Below are 23651 nucleotides of genomic sequence, written 5' to 3'. Positions count from 1 at the left end.
GAAAACCGGAGACAGCGAGTGTTAATATGAGGGAGCTTATAAAGATAAGAAGGAACCAGGTTATGGATGGAAAATGATCTGGAATCTGCCAGCAAAATAAAGTGAAAGAAATCTTCTTTAAATTAATCTATAAATTCTTTCCATCCAGACTAACCTGCAAAGATTCAAAAAAGACATTGATGTAACCTTTTCTTTTTGTCAAGAACAACCTGAAGATGCTGTACATTTATTTTGGTCATGCCCCTTTTCCACCAAGCTCAGGAATAATGTTTGTAATTTCATTTTCGCCCACATAGACTCAGACTTCCACCTTTCCTTAAAACATGTACTGTTTGGCCTCACACACTGTGCATGTAAAAAATGAACAATTATACATAATTAATCTCACATTATTTTTGTGCAAATGGAACATTTATAAATCCAAATTTACAAATCATACCCCTCATTTCACTATCTTCGTCAATGAGATTAAACACACATAAACAATAAAAATAAAAAAGAATTCTGTGCCATTCCATCTATAATTCTGACAATAATAAAGCGAGGAAAACTCTCAATCTGCGTCAGTTTCAATGTAATCATAACCCCTTGGCATGTTCGTTTTTAGATATAGTTTATTCCAGACTCATGGTCCAATCAATAAAAAGGACTACTAAGACCCATTACATTAAAAAGGCGTATTGTCAAGAATACACAAGTTGAGGTACAGTATATGAAAAATTACAACAGCTAATAAAAAAATAAATTAATTAAAAAGGATAGGAATAAAATAACAAGACAAAAACATTACTCATACATTCCACACCATAAAACATTAGTTACAATGACAAATAAAAAAACAGTCTCTCCAGTGCTTCCATAAGTTTGACTGGAAGTGTTTGGCACTAAATCTAATGTTACTTATAGCCAAGATGAGAGTATTCTCTAAAGCATTTAGTCTGCAGATAAACTTGGACATGAGTGAGCGCATGCAAGTCCAGAGAGTGTTAATTCTAAGTGAAACGAACAGCTCACTAGCACTCGTCCTCCTTGGATTATTTAAAACCACTCTTAGCGCATCATTCTACGCCACCAACACCTTCCTCATACTGGCAGCTTAAATAGATTGCATTTTGTTTCGAAAAACTTTAATAATTTTTAAGCTGCTTTTAACCTTAAAAAGTAACCATTGGGAACAGCCGAATGAATTTACTGATTTACTGATTAGTGAAGTAGAACAGAAAGATATAAAATATGCAGAAAATAATCTACAATACTAGGTAGTCACACAACATGTGATCTTTAATTAAAATGGACAGTTTTATGGCATTTTTGTTTTTCATAAATTTCACATATTTAAAATATAAACAGATCAATTTATTCAATTTATTAAATAATGGTTTTATTTAAAAAAATCTGCTCTCATGAATGAAACATTTTCCAGATATTAATAGTGTTAAATGCCAAAACAAATAAATCATTACCATAAACTACTCCAAATAATACGGTGTGTTTTAGTAACTTAATACAATAGAAATAGGAAAAGTAAACTTTGAACAGCACTAACAAAAAAATCTACCCAAAAACTGTTAACATATATACATTAAAAAAACAGATAATCAAGTGTTTCTATATTTATATCGCATAAAGAACAATTATTTTCTTGAAAACCAAAATGTATGTAGTAGTTCCTTGCATGGATCCCCTGGCATGTTCTTTTCCTGTAATGGTCTTGCACTGTATTGTATTAGATGGTTGTGAACAATAAAGTTGTTGTTAAAAAAAGAGTTTTATGTTTCCGGGTTTGATTCCACTTGGAGATTGGAAAGTCGTTGCTTGTTGTGGGAGATTTCTCTCGAACAACAAAGTTGTATATTTTTAACGTATAAAGAGTCTGAAAAATAAAACAGTTTAGTTTAATTGAAAACATTAAGAAAATTAATTACATTTAAAAAAACATTTTTTCTATGACCACACACCCCTCTCCAAATCGTAAATGGATCCTTCCATCGATGACGCTATCCAGTCAGATTGAAGGAAGCAACATTCAAAAAGAACGGCATCGTTTCAGCAGCTGTTGTCATTTTAAGCAGCGTTTTAGGGAACTAGTGTTAAAGTTTTTGCTGTGTTTAACCCTCAGCTTTTAGAAAGATGACGGAGGAGTCTGCGGTGAAGGTTTGCGTTCGGGTTCGTCCGCTTGTCGAGAGGTGAGACTTTAGCTAATAGCTAAAATTAGCCAACCGTTACGTCTCCAAGCACAACAACAAGCCAAGCAAATGGCTTTGTTTTGTTATATTTTCGTCTGTGAAGTACAATATCAAAGTATGGATGTTACTTATTTGATAATCATGGTGTACATCTACAATCCTGGACTTTGTGTCATTTGGATCAAATGTCATCAGGGAGGAGAACGCCGCCGCAGCGACGGGAGAACCCGTCCAGCTCTTCTGGAGAGCTGACTCCAAGTCCATCCATCCCATCGACGACGCCGGAAACACCGGGAAAAGCTTCAGCTTCGGTATGTTATACCCCTCAGAAATGCCCCGGGGGTCTTCAGGTTGTGTTCACCGTCATCATCATGTGCTGCTCTTCTTTGCAGACCGGGTGTTCACCGCGGAGGAGCGAACCGATCAGCTGTACCGGGACATCGCCAAGCCCCTGGTCGTGTCCACCGTGGGGGGATACAATGGTTTGTTCTTGGCGGGGCAGTTGTCTTTCCGACTAAATCCGAGTTTACATGGTTCAATGTTCGTGTCCCCCCCCCCCCCCCCCCCCCCCCTGCAGGAACCATATTCGCATACGGTCAGACCTGTTCCGGTAAGACCTTCACCATGATGGGCAGCGACCATGCTCCAGGAGTCATTCCTCTGGCCATGGAGGATGTTTTCCAGACCATCACGACCGTAAGTCTGCTGGCTGCCCCACAAAATGAACTGGAAGAAACCAAAACAAACATGCAACATGTAAATTACATGGACTCCAAACAGTGTAACAGAAGAAAATGTGTAAAAATCAAAGTGTTTAAAACCTGGATTATAGCGTTTTTTATTTTATTTTGACTGTTAATTAAAAAAAAACGGTTTAAACTACAAGCAGCACATTAAATAAAGCTGGTACCTGTCAAACTGGAGATACTATAGTTATAGTCTTTATGGCGCTCTTTGCCTGTGAAGAAAAATACAAAATTATCGTTTGTTTAGATTTAACATATGATTATAAAGTTTAACCGACTGTCAGAAAAATGTATTATTAGAAAAAGCTTCAAGCGCATATTGTTTTCTGCTGGACGACAGGGTCTAGTTACTGTTCAGAGACAAAGTTCCTTAAGACCCACCCCCATGAAAATTGTATTTTAAAAATGTCCTTATGCATTTTTGTTGGGAATATGTATTAAGGAAATGAGCTAAAAGATGCATTTCTTTATTTAAATTGCTGTGAATCAGGATCAGAGGGGGAAAAGAAGCCTTTTGAAAAAGATCGTGTGATGTAGGACCTCCAACTGCAAGCCACAAACTTCCTGCTCTGCTCCATTCTGATCATCCACTGTCAGACAAATAGATCAATCTTTGTTTTCCTCGTCTGAGCTGGAATCTGGATCTAAACTACGGCTGGATAGATCTGATGTTGCTCACCTTTTTGTTTCACCGCTAAGGTTATGTTGGGGGTGTGAGGGGCTGTAGGCTCCTGGATCAAAGGGATGACGGTGGTGAATTTCTGATCAACTCCTGCAGAAACTGTCCTAGAAAACGACAAAAGGCTTTTTGATTTTTTTGTCTTAAAACTGCATAAAAACTAAAAAGACCACAAGGAACACTTTAACAATAGATCCAAAGATGATCAGAGTGAAACTTTAAAGTATAGAACTGGATTTACATGTATAAATGAAAAAAAAATAACTGGACCAATATTGTAATTTTATATCTAATAATTGAAGTAACACAATACACTTTTTCTTTTTGGTCAAAGGAAAACTTTCCAGATTACACTTTTACACATTTTGACAGAACTGGGTTTAAATAATTTATTAATCAAAATCAAATCAATCTCTTCTTGAAAATGAATGTCCTTTATTTCCCTCAAAGTTTATAAATCCCCTTAAAACATCACAATGTTTTTCTCTGAGGAGAAATTTGGAATCTCAGTGAATGGAGACTGATTTCTTTTTTCTCTCTCTTTTTTTTTTCAAGTTTCCAAACAAAGAGTTTCTTCTCAGGGTGTCCTACATGGAAATCTACAACGAGACGGTCACCGATCTGCTGGTGGACCGTTGGAAAAGGAAACCCCTGGAAGTGAGAGAAGGCATGAACGTGAGTTCTCCACAGAATCTAATCATTTGCTGCATCATGCTTGTCTGTAGCGCTGCTCTGAAAAGCAAATCTTTGTTCATCTCCACAGAAAAGCGTGTATGTGGCGGACCTGACTGAGGAGGTGGTTACGTCTTCTGCACAGGTCCTGGCCTGGATCCGGAAGGGAGAGAGTGAGTGTCAACGCCTTTCACCGGACGCATTCATGTGGCCATTCTGCCTCTGACTGCTTACGTTTGTTTTGTTTTCTAAAAACTCCTTAGAAAACCGTCGATATGGGAAGACGAAGATGAACCAGAGGAGCAGCCGCTCGCACACCATATTTCGGATGGTGAGAGCTGTCAGTTTATGGGCTCGGGCCAGTAAACTTCCATCATTAAGCTGTTTTTACTCATCTGTTCAGATTCTGGAGAGCCGTGAACGGAGCGACCCGGCATCGAGTGAAGGCGCCGACGGAGCCATCATTGTGTCGAACTTGGTGAGTTCATCGTCTTTCTCTCGTCTGTTGGGCAGTCCTGGGTTTACATTGAAGTTTTCCTGCAGAATCTGGTGGATCTAGCTGGATCTGAGAGGGCCAGCCAAACCGGGGCTGAAGGTTTGTGGATTTCAATTCCAGCCACAGCCAACCGCTGAGACTCCGAGTCATGGTTTCTGCTTCCGCTGTCTTTTCCAGGTGAACGGCTGAAAGAAGGCTGCAACATCAACCGCAGCTTGTTCACACTCAGCCAGGTGATCAAGAAGCTGACCGATGAAAGCCAAACGTGAGTAACTGAAGCCCAGATTGGGTCTGAATTCCATCATTGCTCTGCACTTGGTGCTCCACATAGTGCGTTTGCCATTTGTAGTGCTGTTCAAATCTACAATTCCAAAATCGAGTGGCCAGCAAATTTCCCAGAATTGTCTGGGTAAACCCAGTGTGCATCAATGCTCACTAGATTGGTGAATATAGACCTCATTCATCTTCTTCTGCCGTTTTATCCCTTACGGGGTCACAGGGCTGCTGGAGCCTATCCTGACCACTTGTGGGCGAAGGAAGGGAACACCCTGGACAGTTCGCCAGTCTGTCACAGTGTAGACCACAATGCATTGCATTTGAAAGATTTTTCATGTAAAATTATTTTTTCTAAAAGAATAATCCAAGTTGTTCTAATCAGAACACAGTGGATTCATGATTTGTTGGTCACCCTTTGTGGAGATGATTTGGTTCATTCATTCAGTGAAAAAAACAGGAAAACAATTTATTTTCTTACCTTATTTGGTTCAAAGATTCAAGATGACTTTTTTTGTTTTAATGCTACAAGGATGCTGCTAATAAAGTTTTTCAAACGGTGGATTCATGTTTATTATATTTAATATTCAGAAAACACCAGTTTTAGCGACTGTTTTTAAAAAAAAAACATTTTTGCTTTTTTTTTTTGTTGCACCTTAAAAGCCAGATGAGGCCGAAGGCTGGTACATCCCATTTGAATGATTCCTACGTGAAATCCAGAGTACAAATTAAGTTTAAAGCATCTGTAGACATTTTAGGAGGAAAATAAACTTTACCCTCAAGTTAAGGGAAAGCATAGATTAAAAAAAATTCTGCGCCCACTTCAGCGTCGTACAGGCCCAGCGGTGAAAATGTAAACCGGTCGGAGGCCTGCAGGCCTGGGAGCACTGCTGCAGGTAATCAGAGCAGCTGCTTGATGACATCGGTGTGTTTGTCTTTTCAGTGGTTACATAAACTACAGAGACAGCAAGCTGACCCGCATCCTACAAAACTCCTTAGGAGGAAATGCCAAAACCGTGATCGTCTGCACAGTCACACCTGCCAGTCTGGATGAGACTCTTAGCACGCTGCAGGTGTGAAGAAAGACGACTCCTGCAAAGTTTCTCTTGGGCTTCAGTGTAACTTTGATGTTCTCTCTTTACCTTCACTCTGTCTGTTAGTTTGCCTGCACAGCAAAAAAGATGAAGAACGACCCTCATGTGACTGAGGTGTCGGATGACGGCGCTCTGCTCAAACGCTATCGCAATGAGATCGTGGACCTAAAGCGACGACTCCACGAGGCAGGCCTTCCCTCCTCTTCCTCATGCCCCGCCTCCTCCTCTGCAGCTGCTCTCTGACTGACCTCCAACCATCTCCTGCAGGTTTCTTCAGTCACGCAGACCACTGCCACTGAGAAGGAGGTGCTCTCTCAGCTGCTCCAAGAGAAGGATCAGCTGCAGAGGGAGCAGGAAGACCGCATCCGGAACCTGACCAAGCTGCTGGTCACCGGCCCCAACCTGGTTCCTGTTCACAAGGTGATGTGATGTTGCCGGGGAGAGGCGGGGGAGGCTCCTCTGGGCGCTGCTGACCGGGTCCGTTCTGTTCAGATCCCCAAGCGCAGGGTCACATGGGGGGGGAAGATGCTCCGGCTCAGCCAGCCTTCTGCCTCAGAGAGCGCCATGTCAGACCAGAGCTTGGCAGAACCCTTCAGCCACAGGAGGAAAAGAAAGCAACAACTTCTGAACGACGTGAACGAAGGTAAACGAGGATGGAGGCACCTCCACTGCTCCACCATCCTTTTGAAACCACACACACAAACTGCTCCTCCAAATGTCTGCACCTCCATTCTGAGGCAGGAAGAAGCATGTAGACGTCCCACATTTATCAAATAAATGCTCACTAAATTTGAAAGCTCACTGTCTCTCCGTCCCGTGGGGCGTTCACAGAGCTCTGTGCTTTTGTTCTGAACAGATGAGGAGTTCTTTGACCCTAACTGGGGGATTCCTGAGGAGCCGTCTGACGACATGGAGTACAGTCAGACCTCCATGTCCGTCTGGAGCTTTGGTGACAGGTGAGCGGTCGTCCGTTTGATTCAGATTCACCAGCTGCTTGTTCGATTTCCCGAGATGCACAACATCTAAGACATTTCTGAAGTTTTTTCATGAATATTTGTCTCCTTCAAACCAAATCATAATGTACGTTTGTTTCTGTTGCTCATTCTATACGTTGTAATGGTTCATGTCAGCCGCCTACGATGAGTGCACTTTCTGAAACGATCCAGATGAGTTTCTGTCTTCAGTGTTCCGATGACTCCTCTCTTCTCAGTCCCAAGGAGCATGTGTCTCCTGGTCGGATATGTGAGCTTTCAGAAGAGGTGTCCAGCCTAAAGCAGCAGCTGGAGGCAGAGAGTCGGCAGAGAGGGGAGGACATGAAGACGGTGGAAGTTTCAAAGAGCAGGGTGGCAGATCTGGAGCTGCAGCTGCAGACAGAAGCTCAGCAGAAGACAGAAGCTCTGGAGAAGATGCAGACGGCTGAACAGAAGGTTTCAGATCTGGAGCTGCAGCTGCAGACTGAAGCTCAGCAGAAGATGGAAGCTCTGCAGAAGATGCAGACGGCTGAACAGAAGGTTTCAGATCTGGAGCTGCAGCTGCAGACTGAAGCTCAGCAGAAGATGGAAGCTCTGCAGAAGATGCAGACGGCTGAACAGAAGGTTTCAGATCTGGAGCTGCAGCTGCAGACTGAAGCTCAGCAGAAGATGGAAGCTCTGCAGAAGATGCAGACGGCTGAACAGAAGGTTTCAGATCTGGAGCTGCAGCTGCAGACTGAAGCTCAGCAGAAGATGGAAGCTCTGCAGAAGATGCAGACGGCTGAACAGAAGGTTTCAGATCTGGAGCTGCAGCTGCAGACTGAAGCTCAGCAGAAGATGGAAGCTCTGGAAAAGATGCAGACGGCTGAACAGAAGGTTTCAGATCTGGAGCTGCAGCTGCAGACTGACGCTCAGCAGAAGATGGAAGCTCTGGAAAAGATGCAGACGGCTGAACAGAAGGTTTCAGATCTGGAGCTGCAGCTGCAGACTGAAGCTCAGCAGAAGATGGAAAGCACGGAACGGCTGCAGTTGAGAGTTGCAGAGCTGGAGCTGCAGCTGGAGGAGCAGAGCAGCTCTGATGCTTATGATCATGTAAGAAGCTTCACTTCAGCTTCAAATTGTGGACTTTTCTGCCACAAATCAGCTGTCTTTTATTTATTTTTTCAGATGAAAAGAGAGTTTGCAGAAGCCATCCAGCTTTGTGACACTCTAACCTCAGATAAGGTAGCCATCCACAGTCCTTAATCTACCATAACCCTGCTCCTGCTGAGAATTTGTGTTTGAATGTCACTAAATAGAAAAAAGTCTGATTTGAGAGCAAAGTAGAATGAAAGTTGGAGGTCATTAAAGGTTCTTCTGCAGCTCCAAGCACTGAAACTTTGTTTCTGTAGGACCTGATAGCTGCTGAGAGAGACTCCCTGAAGCAGGAGCTGAGCATGTTCATGGATCAGATGAAACATCTGGAGCGAGAAAAGGCTGCTTTGTCCAAAGAACTGAAGGAGATGAGAGACTTGGAAGAGTTCAATACTCTGGAGGATGGCTTCAGGAAGGAGCAGGAGGTAACTGACAGGAGCAGAATGAACCTTTCAGACAGTGACGTTTGTCTGGAAGAGAGGATCTCCTCTGTCTGAACAAACGTGGAGCTGAGGTCTTCAAATGAGCCAGCTGTGCGATGTCTTGAATCATTCTAACTATCAAACACAGGGGTGGAAAGACCATAATGTGGGCTTATTTGAGATGACTCGTACTGCATTAGGAGTCATGCGTAACCTGGAAAAACAAACCCTTCAGCTACACAGCTTTTTTGCATTCAAACCTACAGTAGTTTTTATTTACTAAACCCTTTTTTTTGTTTTTGTTTAACAAAACTGCTCCAAAACCAAGTTTCTTTAAAGTAAAACTGCTTTGCTCTTCTTCCTTGTTCATTCTTTTCCGTTTTCTTCTGCAGAACGAGTTCAGAAATCAAATTTCTGTCCTTGAAAAGGCCTTGGAATCTGCTGAACTTCAGCGTGTAGAGCTTCAGGTGAGCTGAAAGGGGGCGGGGCTACTACCACGAACCAGTTCACTAATGCTACACTTTACAAGTGAAAGTTTATTGTAAAGAAGCGGGTTTTTTTTGCCCCACCGATGACTTAAATCATCAAATATTGAGCGAGTATTTAAATGCCGTAGAGCAAAATCAAAGCTGACCAATCGGATGCCTCAAAAGTAGGCGGTGCCTGCTGGCCCCCACATCAACGTTTGAACATTTTTGACAGATTTTATGTAAGTGGTGGTGGGGGGGGGTGGACATCCAACAAGCTCACTTCTGATTGGCAATAGCGATTACCATAGAAACGGTGATTTGACCAATCGCTGCTTACTGATGTCGGCTGGCTCCAACGTGGCGGCGTCCGTGTTGCAATGAAGGGTGAATTGACTTCATTCAAATGATTTTCTGTGAGGAACGTCCCACTCGCTCCATTCCTCATAGATGGTCAATGGATAAAACTCAAAGGTTTACTTTGAAACTCCGCTTGAAGTAGAGCTACTTTTTGTTCTTTCAAAATAAAACTCATTTTTGTGAACATGTTCGTTTTAAATGTTGTTTATTTGCATCGGTTTGAGAAATGTCATACTGCTGAGTTTTTGCTGTATTTATCAACTGGTTGGAAGTAAAGAAGGTCTGACCTGTTGTTGTTTTATTTTTTCCCCCCCAAGAACAAACTTCAAACTGTTTCTGAAGAGCTCAGAAGGAAAAGTGAATATGCAGAAGAGCTCCAGAATCTGGTTTGTTTACTTCTTTATTGTCTTACTTTGTGTGTATCATCATGGCTGATGCCTGTTGGCTCGTGTGTTTATGAACACAAAGGTTCCTGTTGTGTGTCACAATACGCTGAGTGACGTGACTGGCGAGGAATATCAGAGCTATCCAGATGTTCAGTTTGGATCCAGATTCCAGCTCAGACCAGGAAAACAAGACGAACATGAATCTGTCTGACAGTGGATGATCAGAGTAGAGAGGAGCTGGAAGCTCGCGGATTGTAGTTTGTTCGTAGAAACTAAAAGCTTTTTCAAAGGGCAGCTTTTTTCATCTGCTCCTGATTCACAATGATTTGAATGAATAAATATTGAGAGAATGAGCAGAAAAGTTGGATGTTGCAGTTTTGTTCAGTGAATTATTTCCATGTAAGAAGCTCTTTTCCATGTTTTGAACACGGCTGAAGACCCGATTCAAAACCACATTTAGAAATGTCTGCTGGCCGTCCACATACCACACAGAATTTAAGCACGACTGCAGTGAAATGCTGTTTATGATCTTTCTTTTGAATGATTCGTTTAATGTTTTTATAGAAAATGCTTTGAATTGTCTGTGTACACAAAATGCGCCGCACAAATGAACTTGCCATGCTGAACTCTTCCTCCTCCGTCCTCGCAGAGCGGCAAAAGTCTGGTTCAGGAGGTGGCGGAGCTCCGGCGCTCTCTGGACGACGCCGAGGGGCTCAGCAGAGACACCAAGAAGGAGTGGGCTGTCCTCCGCAGTCAGAACATCTCTCTGCTGGAGCTGAATGTGAGCAAGCCTAATCTATTTGGGTGTTCTGCTCTGCGGCAATAATGTTTATGCAAAGCTACAGTGAAGTGAAGCATTTAAGGGAATAAACAGCAGAATGCTCGCCGAACATGCTGAGAAATGTCATAACAAATGAGTGTAATAGTGAGATTTCTCTCTTCTCTGCAGGCGAGTCTGTCCAGCAGCCAGGAGAAGATGGAAGCTGAGCTGAGGACTCTGCGTCTGCAGCTGGAGAAGGAGAAGTCGCGGAACAGGAAGATGCAGAGCGACCTCCAGAAAGAGCTGAACGTGGCCTTTGATGAAAATACCAAGCTCACCTCTCTGCTGGATGGCAAAGTCCCCAAAGGTGACCTAGAATTGGAGTTTAAATCAGAAGCCAGGAGAAGGGCTCGTCTTAAACCTGCTGTGTTTCAGATCTCATTGACAGCCTGGAGCTGGAGAGAAGATCGGCTGCCACCATAAAGGAGCTGATGGCGGCTCGCCAAGTAGAGGAGGCTCTGAAGGCTCAGCTGGAGGAACTCCAGGCTCTTCCAGATAAAGTGGACAGCTTGATGAAGCAGGTGAGCCCCACAAACCATAAAACCAAGGACCTGAGATCCGTTTCCTGAAGATGTTTTTTTTTTTTTTTTCTTTCTGTTAGCTGGAGGGTTTGTCGGAGAAGCTTCGAGGCGTCCAAGCCGAGCGGGACGGCCTGCAGTCGGCCCAAGCTCAGAGTCAGCTGGAGGAGCAGCAGCTCAGAGAAGCTCTGCAGAGCCGTGAGGAGGAGCTGCAGAGGATCCAGGCGTCCCTGAGCTCCCACCAGCAGAACTGGGAGGCTGAGAGGATTCAGCTCCTGGCTTCTCTGGAGGACTTGGAAGAAAAGGTAAAGTGTAGCTCTGGATCTGTTGTGTGGTGATGAGGTGAGTGTCCGGTCTGTGAGGCCCTCAAACAAAAATACAGATCAAATATTAAAGGCCAAAATCTGTGAAAGTTGGGTTTCCAGTTTCAGTAAATGTAGTTGTTTTCACCCACGTGTCAATCAATTAAAATCAATGCACATATTTATTTACATCCATGCATGTAAATGTAAAGCATTGACCATCAAGAGTGAGAAACCAGACTATAAACACGTTTATTTGTGTCACTTTGACTCTTTAACAAAGATCTGTAGAATAAATGTCCAGTGGTTATTTGAGACCCTTTGCATTACAAAATAAACTGATAGAAAATGTAAATTAATACTATTTTCAATTAAAAAAAAGACAGAAAAACATGCGTCTCATAAAATGGTTAGGGCTGTAGATCTGAATCAATTCAGGATTGAACCTCGACTTTTACGATTTGATAGATCTGATCTGAATGTGTGTATTTTCTTTTGGATCAATAGACATTTAAATATGGATTTAATCACCATCACTATTATCTTTTTTTATTTAGAACAGGATGTCAGAATCGAGAACAATGGATGAACCACAAAGATTTAGAAAGAAATGACATTTAACATTTTAAACTGTAACCTGGAAGTATTAGTGACTTTAGTTCCAGTAGATAAAGGAAATGCCAAAAAACTTCCAGACTTTAGAACAATTTCCAGACGCGTTCTAGTGCGGCGTCTCCACCATGCCAGCAGACGTGATGTCACATAATTATTCATGAGATTTGGAGACATTTATAGCCTCATATTGATTATATTATTTATGCTCTAATATAGTTATGATGATTGCAAAAATACAAATATCAGAAAAATATAATATAAGGCATGCCGAATATCCAGGTATTCTGATACTTTTTCAGGTATTCTGATACAGCGCTAGAAATGCAAACCCACCCGTAAGGACCACATGATCGGAACTTTTTTCATCCATTTATTTTCCAACCTTTGCATCTCAAAGGTGGTGTCGTCTGCACAGGTCTGGTTCACTTCCTGTTTGAAGACTTGGTGGTTTTTGTCTTTCCAGGCCGCTGAGACTCAGGTTCTCCTGGAGTCTCTTGAAAACCAGCTTCAGGATGAGAAGCAGAGGAACTGGGATCTGCAGGAGGAGGTGGGTGAAGCATAGATGCCCGTCTCCACGTCCAGCTTCTCTCTGTTGCTTGACGGCTTCTCGCCGTGTGAGCAGATGCTGAGGGTGTCTCAGGAGCTCCAGGTGGGCGGCGCTCAGAGCACGGCGTTGGAGGTGGAGCGGCTGCTCTCAGACGTCGCCGCTGTGACGGAGGAGAGGGACCAGCTGAAGGAGGACATGAAGGAGAACGTGGATATGGTCTGTGGGCGTGTCTTCTGGGGTTCTCCACGCCGACGTCTTGCATTCACTAACGACACTGTGACAACAGATGATCGAGACTCAGGCGGAGCTCAGGGCGGCGCTGGAGAACAACCGCGAGCAGAAAAAGAAGATCAAACTCCTGGAAGCTGCTCAGGCAGCAAAGGTGGAGAGTTCCCAGCTGGAGGAGCTTCAGACTAAGGTCAGGAGAGAAGCCCCTCTTGAAAAGCAAACAAAACTTCAGACCGGATGGTCCAGCACAGCTGAGGGGAGATGTTCTATGGCAGGTGAGCAGCCTGAGCCAGGAGCTCACCAGCCTGCAGCTGGAGAGGGACCGTCTGCAGTCCGAGCAGACGTCCTCGTCTGCGCAGGAGGAGCAGCTGCTGCGTAGTGTGACGGCGCTCACAGAGGAAAGGGATCAGCTGCAGGAGATCCTGGAGGGAGTCAGAGAGGAGAAGAGGCGGCTGAGGGAAGAGCTGGAGGAACAGATGGAGATGGTCAGTCAGAAACTTTGTTTAAACCTCCACATGCTGCAGGTTCAAATTCTGGTATTTAGGCTTGTGTTCATTTATTGCAGAGATGAAACAAATGCCTTTCTATTTCAAAAAATGATTTTTATAAATTATATCTAGAAACTAACTAACTTTGGTGTGGGGTTTAATCTCCTCATAGACCTGTTGAAGTTCCTCCTTGTGTGTCAGAATTGCCTCACATGAGCCGACAAACCTTTAATCCAGTTCTGTTGATCCGGTTTCTCTGCTCTTTCATTTAAAAAAGGAATATAAATGGGAGGCCATCTGCTATTTAATTCGAGTAGCTGTTCATTTCTAATCTGTTGGAATAATTTGAAATAAGAAAAGCTGAAAGGCTGAGATTTTGTGGATCAGTTGATTTCCAGCTGTTGGCTGAATGTCGTCAGCATAGAAACGTCTCCACATCTGTACTCTTGTGGGAATGACGTGTTCAGAGGATCTAAGAGTTTTGTCCTCATCGGTTTGCGGTTCTCAGGCAGTTGAGGCTCAAGGCCTCCTCCATTCGGTTCAGCAGCAGCTGCAGGAGCAGATGCAGAGTCTCCATGTCCTTCACACCACCAGAGAAGAGGAGCAGAGTCTCTTGAAGCAGCAGGTTTGCTCATTTGCCGAAGGTTTCAGCTCTGCTTCTGTTTTCACGGAAATTCTAGCAATTGTTCTGCTTTTGTAGCTTTCAGAGACAACGGCTCTCCTTCAGTCTGTTCAGGAGGAGCTGAAGGAGCAGCAGCAAACAAAATTGAAACAAATGAGAGAGTTTGAGCAGAGAGAGTCAGATTTGAAACATCAGGTGATGCATTTCTCCTTTTACTGCATGTTTCAGCCGTAAACATCAGTTTGTTCACCTCCTCTTCCGTTTTTTTTCAAACAGCTCCTGTTTCTGACAGAGGAGCTTGAAAAAGCAGAGAAAAATAATCTAACCCAACAAGGGGAAGATGGAGATCAGAGATCCTCAAAGGAGGAGGAGGAGCTGCTGCTCAGAGTGACGGTGCTCAGGGAGGAAAGGGATCAGCTTCAGCAGGAGCTCAGAGAGGAGAAACGGCTAAAAGGAGAGCTGGAGGGAAGGATGGAAATGCTGCAGGCAGAGGTTTGTCTTTGAAGGAGGACAGCTTATCAAAATGATCCAACATTTAAAAGCTTTGCTCCTCTGGACAGATTTCGGGGTTGAAAGAGAGTTTGCAGACTATTGGGGAGCAGAGGAGGCAGCTGGAGGAGGATCTGCAGCACAGCATGGATTTGGTGAGGAGAACCGTCACTGATTGTTTTCTTTCCATTCCTGATGAGAAGCTGAGTTTGGGTTTCTCTTTTCAAGGTATCTTCAGGTGAAGCTCTCCTTCAGTCTGTTCAGGAGGAGCTGAAGGAGCAGCAGCAAACAAAAGTGGACCAAATGAGAGAGTTTGAGCAGAGAGAGTCAGATTTGAAACTTCAGGTGATGCATACTGTTGTTGTTTTTCTCCTTTTACTGCATGTTTCAGCCGTAAACATCAGTTTGTTCACTTCCTCTTCTGTTTTTTCAAACAGCTCATGCTTCTGACAGAGGAGCTTGAAAAAGCAGAGAAAATCAATCTGAGCTATCAAGGGGAAGATGGAGATCAGAGATCCTCAAAGGAGGAGGAGGAGCTGCTGCTCAGAGTGACGGTGCTCAGGGAGGAAAGGGATCAGCTTCAGCAGGAGCTCAGAGAGGAGAAACGGCTAAAAGGAGAGCTGGAGGGAAGGATGGAAATGCTGCAGGCAGAGGTTTGTCTTTGAAGAAGGACAGCTTATGAAAATGATCCAACATCTGAAGGCTTTGCTCCTCTGGACAGATTTCGGGGTTGAAAGAGAGTTTGCAGACTATTGGGGAGCAGAGGAGGCAGCTGGAGGAGGATCTGCAGCACAGCATGGATTTGGTGAGGAGAACCGTCACTGATTGTTATTCTTTCCATTCCTGATGAGAAGCTGAGTTTGGGTTTCTCTTTTCAAGGTATCTTCAGGTGAAGCTCTCCTTCAGTCTGTTCAGGAGGAGCTGAAGGAGCAGAAGAACATCTACTCTGATCTGCAGGAACTGCTCCAGGAGAAGGAGAGCTCCTTCATGCACCAGGTTAAAGACCAGTCTGCCCAGCAGCACTGATGTCCAGAGCTGCATGCAGCGTAACGTGTCCCGTCACGCACAGATGCTGGAGCTGTCAGGACGGCTGGAGAGTGCTGAAGCTGAGTGGAGGTCCCTGCTGTGTGGGAGCCAGAAGCTCACGGAGGAGAAGGAGGAGCTGCTGCGCAGCGTGACGTCTCTGAAGGAGGACAATCAGCGGCTGGGAGCTCAGGTTACCGCTGACTTTGAACATGCAGAACCGTGGCGTGGAAAGCTGCTTTGGTTCTCCAGGACCGACCGTCTCTGTGTTCATGCAGATGAGGGATCTGCAGCAAGAACTGATCCAACAGGAGCAGCTGGAGATGCAGCGGACCTCCGAGCGAGAGGAGGACAGCCGGCAGCACCGAGAGGTGGGTCCAAACCGCTGAGGGGTTCTGAGAAAGGTTTGGACTCCAAACCAGAACTTCATCTGTTGCTGCTCAAGTGATCTAAACTCAACCTTTTTCTGATTCCACTGAGGATATTTGAATGTTTGGGAGGCTTGAAATGACAGAAAAATGAAAATGTTTTGATGAATTTGGATTCTTTGGAGACTGATCACTCCGTCAGAACATGAAGACTTTATAAAAGTTAATGTTTAATATAAACTGTTAGTAATGAATGAACACTTGGGTTTGCTAGAAACCCTTTTTTCTTTGATTTTAAAAGGTTCAATTGTTGTGCTCATTAGAGGAACTTTAACCTTTTTATTTTAATGTGTTTCTTTTTTTTAAAGAATTAATGCATATCTGTTGAATCTTTTTAGACTTTTACAAGTAATTACAGGGTCTGAAAACATAACTATTCATAAGAAATAAAGGAAAAATTATCATTTTTGTTTTGTACTATTTTATTTAAAATGTTTGTTAATTTTGATCTTTTGACATTTGGCTTCATTTATCCCCCCCCCATTCTAATCTTCTTCGGTCCAGCTGCTGATTGAAGCGAACAGAAACCTCTCCGCCCTCAAACAGCAGCTGCTCACTCTGGAACAGAAGAGCAGAGAAAAGGAGGAGGAGAAGCAGGAGGTGTTGCCGTCTCGTCTGCAGGAGTCCAACCGTCTCCTTCAGGTGAGGCTGGATCAGGTTGAGGTGAATATTTATGACCTCACGTTTAAATGCAGCGGCTGAGTAGGATTTGGGGTTTCGCTGCAGGAGTCTTTTGGGAAACTGCAGGAGCTTATTGACTCCTGCAGAGAGCACTTCTCCGTCCCTCTGGACCCGGCTCTCGGGGCTCAGTGTTCCCTCATCCACCCCTACATGGACTCTCTTCCAAAAGCCAGTGTGGACGTGTACAGGTCCGTGCAGTGGCAGGGGCGGCAGACCGTTCTGAGGTTGCAGAGCGTTCAGGTAAGGACCTCCTCTCAGATGCTCCTGCTGAGGTCCAGAACGGCTGGGAAAACTCCCGTCTCTCCTCTCAGAGGCAGCTCCAAGCGCGCGCGATCTCCAGCAAGAGACTGCTGGAGGTGCTGGTGAAGAAGGAGGAAGCCGTGTTTGAGGAGCGGCGCCTGCAGGACCTGCTGCTGTGCAGAACGCAGGCTCCTGACTGCGACCTGCAGGCTCTGTGGGAGCGCAGACGTGGCGAGCTGCTGGACAGACGGCAGCTTCACCAGCAGGTGAGCCACGGCTAAAGGCATCAGAGAGGGAGGAGGCAAAATGAAAACGGAGAATTAACTTTTTTTGTTTTGGATCAAACATTTAAACGAGCGACGCGTTCATCTGTCATTTCAGAAAGGCTAAGGGTAGAAAATTAAAAACATTTGTATTACGGGTGTCAAATTATTGCTTTAATAGCAGCTGAAAATAATTTTCTTATCATATTAATCTCATTTTTGATCTATAACTATTATTTATTATATGGGGGATACTTCCCGACGAGGAGTCCCTTATGATAAATGAACGGACACTGATGGTGTAAGACGGTGGACTCCTGTAAATTCATTTCTGATCATGGAGACCTCGAAGGGTTTTGTCCTGCTTACGCAATGTACACTAATCAAAGAAATGCATATTAAATCAATTGCTACCTCTTTTTTTAATTTTATTTTTAGGTTTAAATTGTTTTTCCCAAAAGCAGGATACTTAAAACGCAGCGCACCGTGTTGTCATGGTAACGGCTACAGCACCAATCCCGTTCTGCCACTGTTCTGAACATCATGTTTAGTGAAACTAGGCGTCATGTCAAAATCACCAGGGGGGCCCCCTGGTGATTCATCACCGCGGTGATCATCGCGGTGATCAAAAATCTGACACAGTCACAGCTCTATTTGCAAGTTTCTTTGTGTCACATTTTGTGTGGAGAGACGATTCACAGTGCTTCATATACAAAAGTTGAAATGGGAAAGGTGTGATCATTAACATTAAAATTCAAGAAAGGGAATTATTTTGAATACAAAGTCATCAAATGCAGGCGAGAACAGGTGGGTATTTGAGTGTATTTGAGGCTTTCTGGAAGTCTGTTCCAGATCTGTGGAGCATAGAAGCTGAATGTAGCTTCTCCATGTTTGAGTTGCTGTTGGAACTGACAGATGACCAGAGAGGACTAGTTGGTACAAACTGTATTTTGGAGCTAAACCATTCAATGCTTTATAAACCAGTAACAGACCCTTGAGGTCTATCCTCTGACAGGCAGCCAGTGCAAAGACCTCAGAACTGGACTGATATCGTTTACTGGTTTGGTCCTTGTGAGAACCTAAGCAGTTTCCTGACTGGTGTTTTGGGGTTTTTTTCTTGTAAAAACACTTTTAATGTTTTTGTTAGCTGAAGTAAATTGTGACACATCCAGTCATTAATGTCCTCTGTGCATTATTAATATAAATCCCCTCTTGGTGGTGTAAAAGAAAAGGTTGGAAGTCTGTCATAAAAAAAAAACTCCTAACGTCCTACATTTTAGTCATTTTATTTCATTTTGCATTTTGATCTTTTACTGTGCCGTGATGTCATGAATGCCTCTGAGTTTTTTTTTCTTTTTCTTTTTTACAGCAATCAGGTTAGAGTTAATGTTAATCAGGGTATTTACCGGTCACCATAAACTAATCGCACAAAAACTTAATCGGAGCACTATTTTCTGTATTGATGAAGGTTGAGATGGAACAACAGTTTTCTAAAATTATTAACAAAGCAGGGGGAGGAGCCTATCCTTCAGAGCTGGGCTAAACTTCACCCGTTTTCAGGAAATGGAGAACATCTTGGAGAGGTTCTGGGCCCACATGGAATCCCACATGTTGGAGCTGAGAGCTGAGATTGCAGCGAGGGAGAAGTTCAGGGAGCAGCTGCAGGCCGCCGTCACCAGGCAGCCCATCGTGCTCAGCGAGCTGGACGGCGGCCTGCAGTGCGAGTTGGAACGTCGGTCTGCTGCAGCAACATACAGCGCTGCAGCTCTGGAGGTGAGCGTCGGACCAGATCCTCTGGGTTTCCGGGTTTGAGAGAAATCTCATGTTTTCTTCTGGTGTGTCCGTCAGTTCGTGGAAGGGGAGAAGGTTCGGTTCGATGAACTGAAGCGGCAGGCCGCCCAAACAGAATCTCTCCTCAGAGAGGAGAAGAGCAAGACGTGCACTCTGCTGCAGGCTCTAGAGGGCGCTCCTCTGAAGACAGAAGTCTCTCTTCTCAAAGACAACCAGGAGCTCTATCTGCAGCTCCAAGAGGCCCAAGAAAACATCAAAGTCAGTTTGGGATAGTTCCTGAAAACCAACTTATCTTCTCAGTTTGTCTGATCTGTTTTCATGTTTGAGCAAAATCATAAAGAGCACCCATTTTGAATGAAAACGTTTCCTCTAAAAATCCTGCCTCTTGTTCCAGGCTCTGCGGGTACAGATGGAGCAGCTACAGGAGGCGCAGGCGTGCGCCCACAGCCGCTTATCCAGCCACAAAGAGGCCACCCAGCTGCTGCAGACGGAGCTGCAGGACAGCCGCGCGCTCGTCCAGGAGAAGGAGGGCGCCATCCAGACACTCAGGAGCAAACTGCGCGAGTCAGAGGTGCATTGCAGTTTAACATAAGTGACGTCAGTAGAATCATGTTGAAGAGACGGAGAGAAATACCGTATTTTCACGACCATGGGGCGCACCGGGTCATTGGGCGCGGTCTCGGTTACGGGGGATTTTTCAATCTTTGACACATACAAAAGGCGCACCGGGTGTTGAGGCGCGGGCACGTTAACGCCCTGTTCGGACCCTTAGAGCCTCCAGAGTGGGTTAATAAAAGAACCAGTCTCGGTTCTTTTAGGGGAAACCTTTTTTTTTTTTTTTTTTTCTTTTTTACTGTTCTCCCTATCTAACACAAACTGAATGCACAATACCAGACGCACTTGCGCTCAGCGCCTGACCCCCCTGCTTTCCTCCTTTCTACACATGCGCTGGCGAAGAGACACGCTGAGTGCAGGAGGAGCAAAAACTCCCAAATCTGAGTTAGTTTTTTTATTTTTTCAGTCACAAAACAGCATCTAAAAATCCATCAACCCGCGTAGCTGATAGCTGCAGTTCAAACAGGGCTTCAGCCATTTTGTAAACAATGTGTGGGGACCCGGGAATTAGCCCCGCCCATGGCCACTAAGACTCATGGGAAGTGTTGATTCCCACGCCATGAATTAGGGAGCTGTGAGGAGAAGTGGGGGTCACGTTACAGTTTTAGAGTATGGTCAAAGCAAATAGGTTGTCTTTCTGTACAATGTGGATAAACAGTGACTCTGCTCACCCACATCTTAATGAACTTGTTAAGATTTGGGACATATGTGGAGCACTGGCAGTAGGTGCACTACCTCATAGGGTGCCCCCTGGTGTCTGGAAAGAATTAAGACTTGAGTGCGCCTTATAATCGTGAAAATACGATAAACAGAAACCTGTTTGGACTGAAAGTCATTTTTAGTCTTTTGAAGTTTTTCCAGCACTTTGTCCTTTAGAAACCTCAGTGCAGACGCACTGCAGTGAACAGAGACCGTGTTTAAAGTTCCACATTGTGGTTATGCTAGTCAAACTGAGTTGGTGCATGTTGCTTTTGTTTTCAAACTGGCTTCAAACAGGAAGTTGAAGTGTTTCTTTTTGGTTACAGCATCACGTTACCATTTTCAATTTTTTTTATTCCTGTTTTCCTAGGAGTTTTCAGTCTCAGATTGACATCAAACTCATTGTTGATTAGGAAAAAGTTTTTTTTTTTTGTGTATGTGCCAGTGGCTACAGGGCAGCAGCTGCATCATCTGTGCTCGCTTCACTGTCGGGGTGTGAAAAACAATTGTTGTACAAAAGGGGTTTTAATTTGACTGAAGATCAGAAGCAAATCTAATCAAGTTTTGGATGAAATGAAGTAAAGTAGCTTTTAAATGTAAAGATCTGTTCTGCTGATGCTTTCAAAGAACCCGCATTGCTCTTCTCGTTTGTTTGTTGAGACTTTGTTTTTAAGAGTGTTGATTTCTGTGGTTCTGCTGACAGAAGAGAGCTTCTCCTGCTGCAGAAGATCTGGAGAATCTGAAAAAGAAGCTGTTCCAAATGGAGGTGAAGTTCACTTCAATGTCAGAAGAACACAAACAAGAGTAAGACTCGCCGTGACCCTGATATGGATTTTGCTTTAGTCTGCTGGAGCCGAGATGTTTTCTTTCTTTTTTTCTTTAGGATCCAGAAAATGAGCTCAATGTTGAGCATTAAGGAGGACTCACTGAGGAGGCTGAAGGAGGATCTGAGGAGGGCCCAGCAGCGGGGGGAGGAATCATGTAAGACAGCAAGATCTCCTACTTGTTATATGGAGATCATCTGACCTCTAACCCTAGAACGTCTGGACTGTGGTTGTGTCGTCAGTTCTGCAGGGTGAGGATCTTCATGCAAAGCTGACGAACCCCAAAGGTCTGGTGGTCCGGAGCAGCATTCTGCTGGAAAAGACCAAGCTGGAAGAGGAAGTCAAACAACTTCAGCTGAAAATCACTGAGCTGGAAAGGTAACGGAGTGGATTTGAACGTTGTTTTGAGGAGCAGGAGATGAGACAGAAGAAGTAACGCGTGTTTCTCGTCAGCTTGGTGTCCAGTCAGCAGGCAGAGGTCGCCAAGTGGAAGAACAGAGCCATCAAACTGAAGAACAAAACTGAGATGGACGAGCCCCCGTTGCCTAGCACCACCAGCAAGAGGCCTCCCCCCATGACTGCAGATTTCAACACCCTCTTGTGCTCGCCCAAGAAGATCCTGCTGACTTCCAACAAGATGCTGGCCTCGCCTCTGAAGGGTCCCGAGTCTCCCAGCAAACCTCTGGACTCGCCCAAGTCCTCGCTCTTCAGATCGCCCAAGAGCAGGTTCTTTGACGCGGGCGGGGCCTCCGAGGTGCTCTCCAGAAACCGTCCCAAGCAGTTCTTTGACAACTCTGCCCTGGGAACCACTCCAGGTACTTCGTCCTGACGTCCTCCTCACACGCTGCCGTTGGAATCCTGCAGCAGCGCTGCTCTTATTGTGAAAGGCTGTTTTCTTGTCTGTGATGTTTGCGTTTGTTTAACAGAGGTTTCACTCGTTCCTGACTCGGCCTACAGCGAAATCGGTAATTTTTGTCCTGTTTGGCAGTGTGAACGCTCACTGGGTGTCTACTGATGGAAGCAGGGGCTGATGGGAGGTCACTGGTCTTTCAAAAGACTTGAACTGTTTGCACTGAGCTCAGATCTGAACAGTTTGGAAGCATTAATCTTCTGCACTTTGTGTCAGCTTAAACTATAAAGCGACTGATCCTGAAATCAAAGCAGTTTACAATTTTTATTATCAAAGAAAGACAAAACATGTTCAAAAAATATTTTTCTCTTATCTGAGAAGTGGAGTTGCTGGAAAAAAGCTGAAACCAAAGTGCAGTTCTTTATTTCCACAGTGTGCTGGTTTTATTGTGAAGGTGCTCCGTGGAAATGGGAGTCTTTCCATTCCAGAGGAAGGCGTTTCAGCAGATTAATAGGCAGGCATATCTGTGGACAGCTGTTTAATTCTGGGAGGACCCTTGACTCTCTCCTTTCTTTAAAAGCAGGCTCTTAATTTGTGAAAAGATCCAGAGGTTTCTTGAGTCACCGTGAAGTTGTTGATTCAAAAGCTACTTCTGGAATTTTCCTGCTTACTAATGTTTTTAACGGTTACTGAAAAGTTTTCTGAAGATGCAAACTAACCTTTGATCTGTTCTGAAGTCTGAAAAAACATAAAGCTGAGCAGATTCATTTTAGTAAAGACAGTAAATTCTGTTAACAAATTCAGGTTTTTTCTTCTTATTTACTTTTTAAATATATATTTATCTGTGTGCATTTGTTCTAACCCCAGTCTTTTTCTTTAAATCCAGGGTAAAGGATTCTGTCATGTTGATGATTAAAGCACAGAAAAAATGTTTTTAAATCTTTTATTTTTCAGATGCTGCAGCTGGAGCCAGTGGGACAGACCCGTGGTGGCCACAGTCTCCCAAAAAAGAAGATTTCTGCAAAACCCAATGAACATTAAAAGAATCCTTTTAAAAATGAATATTTCACTTTTCTTTTAAAGCCAAAAAATAAATCCTGTGTTTTAGTCTGACTTTTTTGTATTTCAGTATAAGAGTGATTCTCCTCTGAGTTGAAAACACTTCATGTGCAATTTTGTTATAATTGTAATAAATGGAAAATGAAATGTGAGGTTTATTCTTTTATTGTTTTAAGGTTACGCTTGGTTGGAAAAAAAAAATTCACTTGAATTTTGTTGCAGTTATGTACGAAAAATGTCAAATTAGTAGGTCACAGCTGTTTTAAATTTGAATTTGCATTTATTGGCCCATGACTTGGATGTTTGTTTTTGAGGAACTAGTTTAAAATCAAACGCATATTTAAGCATGCGGAGGTCATGTTTAAATCCTTTTATGGTGGGGATTTTATTTTCCTATTGAAAGTAAAATAAAGGCTTCAAATTTAAACAAGATGCCAATGATGCCTGAAAGTGCTTTTACAATTCAGTGAAATCTTTGCTCTATCAAAATAAAGGTTTATTTCAATGTTTACTGAAAACCTTATTAGTCACGGATGAATAAATGAATCTAAATACCACTTTTGAAGACTTTTTTTGTTAAAATAATCACAAAAACGTGTCTGACAGACATTTTATTTGGTAAAGACATTACTTATAAACATGAAATTGAGGGGAAAATGCGTT

General features: G+C 43.7%; 1 protein-coding gene across 2 annotated transcripts; it reads left to right on the top strand.

Annotated features, from left to right (window-relative positions):
- Positions 1 to 1973: 1973 nt before the first annotated feature.
- cenpe (centromere protein E) lies at positions 1974 to 23135 on the top strand. Of its 2 annotated transcripts, XM_011492037.4 has the most exons (50): positions 1974 to 2186; positions 2382 to 2497; positions 2579 to 2668; positions 2764 to 2882; positions 4167 to 4286; positions 4375 to 4456; positions 4547 to 4614; positions 4687 to 4761; positions 4827 to 4878; positions 4957 to 5044; positions 5996 to 6125; positions 6213 to 6332; positions 6414 to 6566; positions 6639 to 6789; positions 7003 to 7102; positions 7357 to 8209; positions 8285 to 8341; positions 8509 to 8676; positions 9066 to 9140; positions 9818 to 9886; positions 10536 to 10667; positions 10836 to 11013; positions 11082 to 11227; positions 11308 to 11529; positions 12605 to 12688; positions 12764 to 12904; positions 12975 to 13106; positions 13192 to 13401; positions 13913 to 14029; positions 14105 to 14221; positions 14303 to 14518; positions 14587 to 14670; positions 14744 to 14860; positions 14953 to 15168; positions 15237 to 15320; positions 15395 to 15511; positions 15585 to 15731; positions 15817 to 15909; positions 16471 to 16608; positions 16693 to 16887; positions 16959 to 17153; positions 18711 to 18923; positions 18999 to 19199; positions 19336 to 19512; positions 20959 to 21059; positions 21139 to 21236; positions 21322 to 21457; positions 21533 to 21894; positions 22006 to 22044; positions 22884 to 23135. In XM_011492037.4, exons 1-50 carry the CDS (start codon positions 2131 to 2133, stop codon positions 22961 to 22963), a joined length of 7230 nt encoding a protein of 2409 aa, XP_011490339.1. In that variant the 5' UTR covers positions 1974 to 2130; the 3' UTR covers positions 22964 to 23135. The 2 variants fall into 2 exon arrangements, with proteins under 2 accessions (XP_011490339.1, XP_011490340.1); XM_011492038.4 differs by lacking the exon at positions 22006 to 22044.
- Positions 23136 to 23651: the final 516 nt, after the last annotated feature.

This window comes from Oryzias latipes, chromosome 24 (assembly GCF_053564925.1).
Source record: "Oryzias latipes strain Hd-rR chromosome 24, Olatipes_Hd-rR_3.1".
NCBI classification, from domain to species: Eukaryota; Metazoa; Chordata; class Actinopteri; order Beloniformes; family Adrianichthyidae; genus Oryzias; species Oryzias latipes.
This window is presented reverse-complemented; position numbering and strand designations above follow the sequence as displayed.

Coding starts and splice junctions, on each gene's coding strand:
- cenpe (XM_011492037.4), top strand. CDS start 2,131: ATGACGGAGGAGTCTGCGGTGAAGGTTTGCGTTCGGGTTCGTCCGCTT. Junction 2,498..2,578: donor CGGGAAAAGCTTCAGCTTCG/GTATGTTATACC, acceptor TCTTCTTTGCAG/ACCGGGTGTTCACCGCGGAG. Junction 13,402..13,912: donor TGGAGGAACAGATGGAGATG/GTCAGTCAGAAA, acceptor TGCGGTTCTCAG/GCAGTTGAGGCTCAAGGCCT.